The sequence below is a fragment of the Oncorhynchus tshawytscha genome, linkage group LG12 (assembly GCF_018296145.1).
Source record: "Oncorhynchus tshawytscha isolate Ot180627B linkage group LG12, Otsh_v2.0, whole genome shotgun sequence".
Classification (NCBI taxonomy): Eukaryota; Metazoa; Chordata; class Actinopteri; order Salmoniformes; family Salmonidae; genus Oncorhynchus; species Oncorhynchus tshawytscha.
Window position 1 is genome coordinate 39,269,882 of NC_056440.1, and position 12,085 is coordinate 39,281,966.

The 12,085-nt window shown below is 43.5% G+C and overlaps 1 protein-coding gene across 7 annotated transcripts in view; it reads left to right on the top strand.

The window, feature by feature from the left end:
- The first annotated feature begins 3,471 nt into the window (after positions 1-3,471).
- Positions 3,472-12,085, top strand: part of LOC112263250 (major facilitator superfamily domain-containing protein 3) — a 35,687-nt gene continuing 27,073 nt past the window's right edge. For 4 of the 7 annotated variants that reach the window (XM_024439313.2, XM_024439317.2, XM_024439318.2 and 1 more), the window contains exons 1-2: positions 3,543-3,652; positions 4,296-5,061. In XM_024439313.2, the coding sequence (XP_024295081.1) occupies positions 4,371-5,061 (691 nt within the window). In that variant the 5' untranslated portion in view covers positions 3,543-3,652; positions 4,296-4,370. Of the gene's footprint in view, positions 3,795-4,295; positions 5,062-12,085 lie in introns of all 7 variants that reach the window. The other 3 variants (XM_024439314.2, XM_024439316.2, XM_024439315.2) reach the window with 3 other exon arrangements.

Genomic DNA, 12,085 nt, shown 5'->3' on the forward strand with positions numbered 1-12,085 from the left:
AAACAGTTTGTGCCCAATGGGAAGAATCATTTGAACAGCTTTCTACTACAGCGTTTGAAGGACAGGAAAGAGCGTGGAGATGTGGAAATGGACCTCTAGGAAGAAGGAAAGGAGCTGAGTGTAGAGGGAAGCAGTGTGGTGAGGAAGATAGGCGTTAAGTACAAAAAAAATAATGACGTACTCCAGTAGTTCAGAAATGTACCCTGATGAGACTGAGGATGAATTACAGTACCTGTGGTGGCAGGTGCAGTGAAGACCGTCGAGTTTGAGCCTCGTCCAGTGGGAGTGAGATTTTTGGAGAGAATGGACCCTTGCCTTCTGGCTAATCCAAATGTGGTGTCAGGTTGGGTGGAGAAGAGGTTGGGGACTGTTGAATCGGTAAAAGTCACTCGAAGTGGACTTGTGATGATTTTTTTGGTGTGTCTTCTGCCCAGAGGGACAGGGTGCTCCGTACCACACGCCTCGGGACAAGACGTGACTTGCATTGCTCTCCGGAGCAGGGTGCCATTGAAAGGAGTGATAACTGGGGTGGAACTAAGTGTTAAGAAGGATCATCTGAAATGGAAGATTCCCAGTGTCTGTGACACCCATGGTTTGGTGCCACACAGACCTGGTGGAGAGCCTGCTGAAATAGAGAAGACACTGGGCTCGTTTGAGTGGTAAGGCGAATGCAACCAACTGTAGACAAAAGTTGAGGAGTGAAGTCGGGGGAGGTGCATCTGCGAAAACTTGTGGTTTTCCAACAGCAAGGCTCAGTGCAACATGCCAGTGTTGCCATTGTTTATAAAAGTTGTTCTTTATAATGTTGAAATAAAAATGTCTCCAACCTCAATATCAAAAACTGAAAATCTATCAATCAAATTGATTTATAAAGCCCTTTTTACATCAGCAGATGTCACAAAGTGCTTGTACAGAAACCCAGCCTAAAACACCAAACAGCAAGCAATGCAGATGTAGAAGTGCGCAGGCTAGGAAAACTCCCTAGAAAGGCAGGAACCTAGGAAGAAACATAGAGAGGAACCAGGCTCTGAGGGGTGGCCAAAATAAGTATGTACATTTTACAATCATTTGGTGAGAGAGCCTCAAATATCACTTCATTTTTACATATCCACTGTATAGGCCTACGTGAATTACGGCAAAGTTAGTTCCTGTTTGACACAAAAACACCCTAATGATTGGTTGACAATAAAGCCTCCCACAATGCAGGCAGGCGATGGCTGCAGGATGAAATTGTTGAAGAGGAACTGCTGAAACTTGCAATCGACTGCAGTCAAAACTTCATTAACTTTGATCACATGATTTTTATAAAGTAATTTAGGCGCAAGTCTGACAATTTTTATCACCATGATGCAACACACTTTGAAAGGTGGTGACCAATGATGGTCACTGACTTGACAAAAGTGATCAGCTCGAACACGCCCACTATGTCCTGCTGAGTTTTGCTGCAGAGTCTGAGAGCTTTTGTCCCGAACTCATTACAGTGTTTTAGGTGCCAAGCTTATGGTCATGTTGCAGCAGTGTGGTAGGAAGAAGATTCCTAAATGTGAGAAGTGTGCAGGAGGGCATGAGACAAAGGAATGTGCAGTATCCCTGGAAAAAGCTGTGTTTGTTAACTGTAAGGGTACCCATAGTGTTGGAGATCAGAAGTGTCTGGTGAGAGAATGGCAGGTTGAGGTTGACAGGATCAGAGTAGTACAGAAGGTGTCGTCTGCTGAGGCAGTGAAGAGGCTGCCGGCCTGGTGTAGGATAAAATACGGCCAAGTAGTGGTTTTAATGGATGTAGGGCTAGTTGGTAGGGCAATTTTTCTCCTCTTTTCTTTTCCCTCTTTGTGTCACAAAATGTAATGAATACACACTACAGAACAGTAGGTAGACACAGCCCACACAATAAGTGGCGGCATGCACCTCTAACGAATGTTTGCGGACCGCCGTAATAATATATAAGAAGAAGCGTTGTGACCGAATCGCAACTGTGGTGGTGCTTGGGAAAGATGGCGGAAGTGGATGATGAGTTCGAATCCAGCAGCGCGTCGAAAAAAGTTGGTGAAGACGAATGTTCAGAATGGGCAACAGCAGTATTGAAAACTGGAACAAAAAGGAAATAGTCTAAAATTGGAGTGGAGGATACGTGTATGAATGATAATGAATCACTTCTTATTGGGATGCATATGTGGGAGACCTGTTCATGTGTTGAAAATGGTGAAGTATACGATGGGAAAAGTGGAGTATGTCAGAGTGACCAGGTATGGTCTTATTTTGATTAATTGTATTTCTGAAGAACAGAGGAAGATTTCAGTGAGCCTAAAAATAATCTGGACAACATAAGTCTTGTGTTTTGAACTTTGGAGTAGAGCACCCGTCAAAGGAGTTCTCTCAGGGGTGACGATGGAACCCCTGAATATAATTCCTGGTGTGGTTGGTGCCCCGCTGGGTGAATGGGGAAAAATAATAAAGTCTGTTGGGTCCTGTTGTTTTTTGGTAAAGAGCAAATACCAACGCATGTTAAGCTTGGTTATGTAATATATGCTGTAAGAGCTTTTGTCCCGAAACCATTGCAGTGTAAGAATTTAAAAGAATTTGGCCATGTTTCAAGTGTGTACAGATGGACAGAGTATATTGAAGAACGGTGTGTAGAAGGACGACAGTGTTGCATTTGTGGTGCCGATCATGATCCCGAGTTCCTGGAGTGCACTGTAAGGGTGAAGGAGATTCAGGTGGCAAAAGTTAGAGCGGTCAATCGAATCTCCTATGCGGAGGCGATTCAAATAATTGAGAAAACTAGTGAAGTTATGGTAGTGGACGAACCCTGTAGTAAATGTTTGCTCCCCGTCAAAAGAAATCCTGTGGATTTGTGGCGTTCATTGCCACAGTTATGAATTGTACGGCACAGGTCTCAAATAAATCTAAGACAATTGACATTATTGTGGCTGCGGCAGAAAAGTGTTTGTGACTTAAGGATTTTACATGTGAATACTTACAAGGGGTACTGCCGCCGGAAGACCCGCCCTCCCAGGTTCCCCTTGAGCATGTGTAGGGATCAGATCTGTTTTATTATAGTTTTTTTTTAACAGAAAAGTTGTTTTATTTAGTTTATTTATTTCGTTTTTGATAGCTTGGTCGTTTTTTCTATATATATTTTGTTTACATTTTTGGGAATCCTGTTTCCATCCCACACAGTAGGTGGCGGGAATGCACACTAAATTGTGCAATCGTCAATATTCCAAAGAAGAAGAAGAATCTGTGAAAAAAACATTCATTTCGCTCCCAGATTTGTACACTGCAGCTACTGCTTTTTGAGCTCAATACAATGATTATCTGTAGATAAGTAAAGTTATTAAAAAAAAAACATTATTTGAAGATGGTAATTCCTCACTGCAGGGGCAATAGATAGTGAGAATAGAGTATTAATGTAAAATATCTAGTGGACATAGTGGTAGGCAACCTTTTAGGTTTTACGGTAGAAATGTTATATTTTGCATAGTTTTTAAGCACTTACTAGCCGTTTGGGAGTCAAATGAACGGCTATTTTAGGTCAACAGAGCCAAACGCCCCGGAAGTAGTTTTTCAAGGGCAGGGCGGAAGCTGATCGGCTTCGTCTTAACAGATTCACCTATTCCAGTATGTAACAACACAACGTTGAAAACAGATTGCAGTGAGATAAACGTTTTATAATATTTGAAAAATTACGACCGAAATTGCTAGCTATTGGCACGCGCTGATACTTGTTCTGAATTGGATTTGGTATCACAGCGTTAGCTTGATTATTGGCCATGCATGCGTATTGTTTGTAAGTGGTATGTCTAGCCTATTTACCGAGACATTGTTAGATTAGCTTGCTAACCTTTAGCTTGCTACTATCTAAAGGTCAAGTTTGGGCTGTAAAGTTGTATCTAGACATTATCCCATTATGTCATACATTTAGTTCATAGTTAAAGTTCATTCCTGCTGGTGAAAAAGCAAACGTTCGACAGCTGTCTGATGCATCAGTCTGCAATAATCAATAATGTGTTTTTCACTTTGCATAATAAAACCCCAAACTATGTTTCTTGCGAGTTCAATTCCGTTTGCTCATGTTTAAAAATAAATACGTATTTTTTTGTATTCTTTTAAGGATAGTGACAGGTAGAGAAGGAGATATAGGGAACGAGGTGGGATTTGTAACCCCATTTCCAGGTGGCATGTGTGGTCTGGAGTCAGCAGTTCTACCACTACACCAGACTCCGGCACCCATTTGCTTATGTTTGTGAACTTTTTGTCAGTGAAATGATCCCCTCTCTCTCTTCCCCATCTCCTAGCCTGATCGACCCATTCGATCAGCTCCTGCCGGACCATCGTCATGACTTGAAGAACTGTCCTGTTCCCATTGAATCATGAATGACAAGCTGGTTTTCCTGGGCCTCCTGTACTTTGTCCAGGGAATCCCCTATGGGCTCCAGTCCTCGCTGCTCCCCGTCTACCTCCGTGGGGCTGGCCATTCCCTCACACGCATCGGCCTGACCAAAATCCTCTACTTCCCCTGGGTGCTCAAAGTCCTCTGGGCGCCTCTGGTGGACCGTGTGGGCACCAAGCGGCTCTGGCTTGTGGCTACTGTCTCTGGCCTGGCGTTCACCTGCCTCTTCAGTGCCACCCTGTCCCCAGAGGCCCACATCTGGGGTGTGGCGGGGACACTACTGGCCATGAATGCCCTGGCGTCGGTTCAGGACATCGCGGTGGACGGGGCCGCTGTGGGACTGCTGAAGGGCCGTAGCGAGCTGGGCCTGGGCAACACGGCCCAGGTGGTGGGCTACAAGGCCGGCTCGGTGTTTGCCGGGGGCGGGCTCCTGGCTGTGATCGACGTGGTCGGGTGGGGCCCTATGTTCATGCTGTTGGCCTTTGTGTACTTCGGTGTGGCGCTGTTTGTGTGGGGGGCCCCCGTGCTGGATGATGAGCTGTTGAGGGGCCAGGCAGAGGGGAGGAGGGGTGTCCAGTCGGACGCTGTGCATCCCTGGAGGGTGTGGCGGAAGCTGCTGTCAGTACCTGGGACGCCCTGGACCATAATCTATGTTCTCACATACAAACTGGGTAAGTCTGCTAGTCTGTCGGACAACCATGCACACTTGCCTATTGTACCAACTGGAGAAGTAGCTAAAAGTCCTAACACTAAACCTCAACTCTCAGCCTACAGACTAAACCTAATCCACTGTGAGGCTACTACATACATAAGAAACCCACTATGTCAAAAATGACTAGACCGAATGCCAAAACATGTTTTCTCGTAGTAGTCCAAGAGATCTAGGCTACCATCTCATTTATGTGCGTTGCCCGAGTTGAAAAGCACAGAGATGAATCTACATTGAACAAAAATATAAACGCATCATGCAAAAATGTTTATGATTTTACTGAGTTACGGTTCATATAAGGAAATCAGTCAATTGAAATAAATTCATTAGGCCCTGATCTTTGGATTTCACATGACTGGGAATAAAGATGCCTAAAAAGGCAGGGGCGTGGATGAGAGAACCTGTCAGTATCTGGTGTGACCACCATTTGCCTCATGCAGCGCAACACATCTCCTTCGCATGGAGTTGATCAGGCTGTTGATTGTGGCCTGTAGAATGTTGTCTTCCTCCTCTTCAATGGCTGTGTGAATTTGCTGGATGTTGGCAGGAACTGGAACACGCTCTTTTACATGTCGATCCAGAGCATCCCGAACATGATCAATTGGTGACACGTCTGGTGAGTATGCAGGCCATGAAAGAACTGGGACATGTTCAGCCCCCAGGAATTGTGTACAGATCCGTGTAACATGGGACCATGCATTATCATGTTGAAACATGAGGTGATGGCGGTGGATGAATGACACGACAATGAGCCTCAGGATCAGGTCACGGTATCTCTGTGCATTAAAATTGCCATCGATAAAATGCAAATGTATTCGTTGTCCGTAACTTAAGCCTGCCCATACCATAACCCCACCACTACCATGGGGCACTCTGTTCACCACGTTGATCTGCACACCGCTCGCCCACACGCCATCTGCCCGGTACAGTTGAAACCGGGATTCATCCGTGAAGAGCACACTTCTCCAGGGTGCCAGTGGCAATCGAAGGTGAGCATTTGCCCACTGAAGTCTGGTACGACGCTGAACTTCAGTCAGGTCAAGAGTCTGGTGAGGACGACGGGCATGCATATGAGCTTCCCTGAGACGGTTTCTGACAATTTGTGCAGAAATTCTTCAGTTGTGCAAACCCCCAGTTTCATCAGCTGTCCGGGTGGCTCGTCTCAGACGATCCCGCAGATGAAGAAGCCAGATGTGGAGGTCCTATGCTGGTATGGTTACACGTGGTCTGCAGTTGCGAGGCCGGTTGGGCGTCCTGCCAAATTCTCTAAAACGATGTTGGAGGCGGTTTATGGTAGAGAAGTGAACATTCAATTCTCTGGCAACAGCTCTAGTGAACATTCCTGCAGTCAGCATGCCAATTGCACACTCCCTCAATTTGAGTCACCTGTGACATTGTGTTGTGTGACAACATTTTAGTGGCTTTTTATTGTCCCCAGCGCAAGGTGCACCTGTGTAATGATCATGCTGCTTAATCAGGGATGCTCAGTTTTTGAGATGCTCACTAACAAGGATGTAAACAAATTTGTGCACAGCATTTGAGAGAAACTTTTTGTGCATATGGAACATTTCTGTAATCTTTTATTTCAGCTCATGAAACATGGGACCAACACTTTATATGTTGTATTTAATGTTTTACTATATCTATGTTGAATAGTCCTGTCACGTCATAATCTATCTCCACTTTGAAAAGCTTTACCAACTATAGTATAGCCAAAGTTTCATACCATTTAAGGATGACATTTTTCATTTAAATGACTTAACACATTCTCAACTCATTCTCTGGGTAAGTGGGGATTGGAGCGTATTGATCGGACAGTATCTGTTTGAGTTCTATGAGAGAACATGACAACCTTCCGGGTTGTATTCATTTAGTGCACTATGTCGCAAACCCTTTTGCAACAGAAAACAGAACAAGCATTTCTTATTGGACAAGCTCTGATAATCCCTTCCTGTGTAGTATTTACTAATGCAGGCAACAGAACACATTTTTAGACTGTTTGCAATGGTGAACACAATTATGCGTTTTACATTGGTCCAATCCAAGTAATCCCCTCGCTGTTTGTCAGTTTTCTACAGTTTGGTGCCTAAATGAACACTATGCAGTCCCATAGCCGCTTTTGTGAGGTAAGGAAGACTTGAGTCCTTTTCTCCATTCAGCTGTGGTCTCATTTCTTACCACCAGATGTCTCTGTTTCCATACCATAGACTAGAGAGCCCTGCTCATCTTGTTGATGAATGAAGGGAATGGGGTTATAACCAGGGATTTGGTAGTGAGTCCAGAACCTACTAAAAGTCCTGTTCTTAGAAAATATGACACTTTGAGCTGTGTGAATAGCATTTATGTACAAATCAACAGGTATGTATTAGACCTAGTGAGATGTTAGAAATGTTGTCCTTTTTAAACCAGTTGTTTTGTAGTTCATATTTGCAAGATACAAATATTTATGGTAAACAGAGTTTGGTGTTTGGTAACAGAAGGAGATTATGTAAGGATTAGGCCTGGAGTGTCTTTGTGTCTGTGGCTCTTTTTTTTTCACGGAAAATGAAATGGAAGACGCAGCATCACACTGATGTTTGTGTGGGTGGTGGGAAAACATTCTATTTTACATTTGCTTATATTTGCTTGTGTGTGCAATTTTAGTTTTTCCTGTGTGTGTGTGTGTGTGTGTGTATGTTTGAGAGTGTGGTAGGGTTGGCATGGTAATCAGATGTGCCCAGGCAGACCCTAGACAGGACCCCTCCATGACACTAATCCATATGAGGGTTCACCAGCATCAGTTCCATATCATCGTTATCACCACTGTCACCTTCTCCATCGCAATCGTCGCCATTATCGTTAACATCATCATTAGCCCCAGGATGATACCATCATCGCAATACTCGTTAGTATCGTGTCAAGGAAACAAAACACAAAGCGTATTTGACTTCTTTAGGAGAACAGCTCTAATGTTGGAAACAAACATCATGTTGTCATCCAGAGTCACATGTATTTATTTTACAAGCTGTAGCACATATTTTAAATCACGCAGGTTCAATTGGTCTGCTTCGTATTTCAATTTTTTTGCCATGGAAAAAATATTGTCATATTGGTATCGTCACAGCCCTAGTAATCATCATATTAGTTTAGTTGTTCGCTCTTCTATTCAGACTGAAAGGTCAGACTGTTTGTGTTTGTGTGCAACTGTCGGGTGAGACTCGACAATGCGTGTGAACGTGAGATGGTATTATGTATGTGCAAGGGTGTGTACGTGTGTCTAACTACATGTGTGAGATTTGGGAGTGAAAGCCCCCCCCGCCCCCGCCCAACACACACACACACCACTCAGACCCCTCTCTCCCACGCACTCTTAATGAACACAGTGAGTTTTCTGTGGATGGATGTTGTAGTGTGGAGGCAGGACTGGTGCTGGGATGGCATGAGGAGATGTGAGTGATGGTGAGAGTGTTTTTTTCATTTTCTCTATTTAACCAGGAAGGGCTCATTGGGATTTAACATCTCTTTTTCAAGAGCGTCCTGGGCAAGATAGGCAGCACCAAGTCATTACAAAAATTACAGACAAACAACATGAAAAGCTACAAGTAATCTAGTAAAAACCATAGAATTCACAAGAGTATAACAAAATTAAAAACAGCAAATTAAAAACATTGATAGGTCAGGGAATCAGTCTTTTGCGTGTGTCTGTGAGAAGACAGCATGGGCGATTCCTCTGGGAAGTGACCGGGTGGATGGGGTGGGATTAGATGAGACTGCCCCCGTCCCGTCCTCTCCCCGCCATACACAGCCGTAGGTTGGATTAGGAGGATCGCCTGTGTGACACAGGAGAGATGATGGTAGAGCGTGATGAGGGGGCGAGAGGAGGGTTTGAGGTTGGTAAGTGGGGGGAGAGAGTAGTGCAGGGTGTGGGGTTTAATTTCCAGAGAGAAAGAGGACTGCAGGGAGGCTGGAGGGGGCGATGAATTAATGAAGAACCACCACATGGTGCCCAGAGATACATAGAAAGGGGTGGATAAAGGCAAAGAGGCCTAAAGAGAGAGGACAGTATTAGGATGGTATAACATTACTTTTCCAATACTGTGGGTGGGGTTCCCCCAGAGGTTTTATTTGTAAAGCAAACCCACCAGTGGCCATGTTTGGTTGTCCATAACACTGCTCCCCTGGATTGCCTTTTCAGTGTTCGCTTGCTTTGTCAACCCATCTTGTTGACAATACCAGTCAAAAGTTTGGACACACCTACTCATTCAAGGGTTTTTCTTTATTGTTACTATTTTCAACATTGTAGAATAATAGTGAATACACAAAAACTACGAAATAACACATATGGAATCATGTAGTAACCAATTGTGGAGGCCAGGTCATCTGATGCAGCACTCCATCAATCGTCTTGGTCAAATAGCCCTTACACAGCCTGAAGGTGTGTTGGGTCATTGTCCTGTTGAAAAACAAATCATAGTCCCACTACGAGCAAACCAGATGGGATGGCTTATCGCTGCAGAATGCTGTGGTAGCCATGCTGGTTAAATATTGCTTGAATTCTAAATAAATCATAGACAGTGTCACGAGCAAAGCACCCCCACACCACCACCTCCATGCTTCACTGTGTGAACCACACATGGAGATAATCTGTTCACCTACTTTGCGTCTCACAAAGACACGGCGGTTGGAACCAAAAATCACAAATTTGGTCTCATCAGACCAAGGACAGATTTCCACCGATCTAATGTCTATTGCTCGTGTTTCTTTGCCCAAGCAAGTCTCTTCTTATTGGTGTCCTTTAGTAGTGGTTTCTTTGCAGGAATTAGACCGCGAAGGCCTGATTCACACATTCTCCTCTGAACAGTTGATGTTGATGTGTTTGTTACTTGAACCCTGTGAAGCATTTATTTGGGTTGCAATTTCTTAGGTGCATTTAACTCTAATGAACTTATCCTCTGCAGCAGAGGTAACTCTGTGTCTTCCTTTCCTGTGGCAGTCTTCATGAGAGCCAGTTTCATCATAGCGCTTGATGGTTTTTGCGACTGCACCTGAAGAAAGTTCTTGAGATTTTCCACATTGACTGACCTTCATGTTTTAAAGTAATGATGGACTGTCATTTATTTTTGCTTATTTGACCTGTTCTTGCCATAATATGGACTTGGTCTTTTACCAAATAGGGCTGTCTTCTGTATACCACCCCTACCTTGTCACAACACAACTGATTGGCTCAAACGCATTTAGAAGGAAAGAAATTCCACAAATTAACTTTTAACAAGGCACACCTGTTAATTGAAATTCATTCTAGGTGAGGACCTCATGAAGCTGGTTGAGAGAATGCCAAGAGTGTGCAAAGCTGTCATCAAGGCAAAGGGTGGCTACTTTGAAGAATCTCAAATATAAAATATATTTTGATTTGTTTAACACTTTTTTTTTGGTTACTACATCAAATCAAATGTATTTATATAGCCCTTCTTACATCAGCTGCTATCTCAAAGTGCTGTACAGAAACCCAGCCTAAAACCCCATATAGCAAGAAATGCAGGTGTAGAAGCACTGTGGCTAGGAAAAACTCCCTAGAAAGGCCAAAATCTAGGAAGGAACTGAGAGAGGAACCAGGCTATGAGGGGTGGCCAGTCCTCTTCTGGCTGTGCCGGGTGGAGATTGTAAGAGGGGGGGCGCCAACCCAGACAGGAAGATCACGTCAGTGACTCAACCCACTCAAGTGATGCACCCCTCCTAGGGACGGCATGGAAGAGCACCAGTAAGCCAGTGACTCAGCCCCTGTAATAGTGTTAGAGGCAGAGAATCCCAGTGGAGAGAGGGGAACTGGCCAGGCAGAGACAGCAACGGCAGTTTGTTGCTCCAGAGCCATTCCGTTCACCTTCACACTCCTGGGCCAGACTACACTCAATCATATGACCCACTGAAGAGATGAGTCTTCAGTAAAGACTTAAAGGTTGAGACCGAGTCTGCATCTCTCACATGGGTAGGCAGACCATTCCATAAAAATGGAGCTCTAGGAGAAAGCCCTGCCTCCAGCTGTTTGCTTAGAAATTCTAGGGACATAGATTCCATGTGTGTTTTTTCATAGTTTTGATGTGTTCATTATTATTCTACAATGTAGAAAATAGTCAACTTAAAATTAAAAAACTTGACTGGTACTGTACATCATTGGTCAGTACATTAGTAGGGCTGCCAAACAAAAACCATTGATTTCAAAGTTTAACAAACCATACAACTCTATGCACAAAGATTACGTTGAACAATTTACACACATTTCACAAAAACACATTTACTGTAAGAACTTTGCAGATGCAATGTTTGATTACCGAATTACGGTAATGCCTCCCTTCGTTTATGCGACCACGTTTCCAGAAAACTGTTATCCCTCTGCTCTGAATTAAGATTTAAAAAATGCTTGCAGAAAGAATGGGGTGTAAGCTATGACACTTCGAATTTGATATTTTTTTGTTTTGGTTATTGAACGTCAGTAGGTGAAGTGGATTTACATCATGGGTCTCTGATCTGTACTTTATAGAAATACATAATTATGAATATCATTCTCTTCATGGTGATGTATCCTGAATAGAATTCGGCAATATCCTTATTTTGCATATTTGACTATTATTATACTCACTGGCTTTTGGTTGGTCCGGACCAGATCAAATCTGAAACAATCATAGACGTACTGTACTGTGTTTCACAAGTGTTTCACAAGTTTGGACATCACAGTGGAGTTCAGTACAGTAGAGTACAGTAAAGTAGATGTGTACTTTACAGTACAATACAGTACATTATACTATGGGATGGGCACGGTTAGTCGAATATCAAACAGGCATTTGTGTTCCAATACTTACGAGTTCATTTTTGCAAGAAAAAACAATTATAGGCCTATTTTTAACACTGCAAAGGCTTTTTCTAAATCAAAACATCCATGTGACATTGTTACACACAGATATACCATGACATTTCAAATGATTTGATTTAATAAAAATACTTTTCAGTGTAGT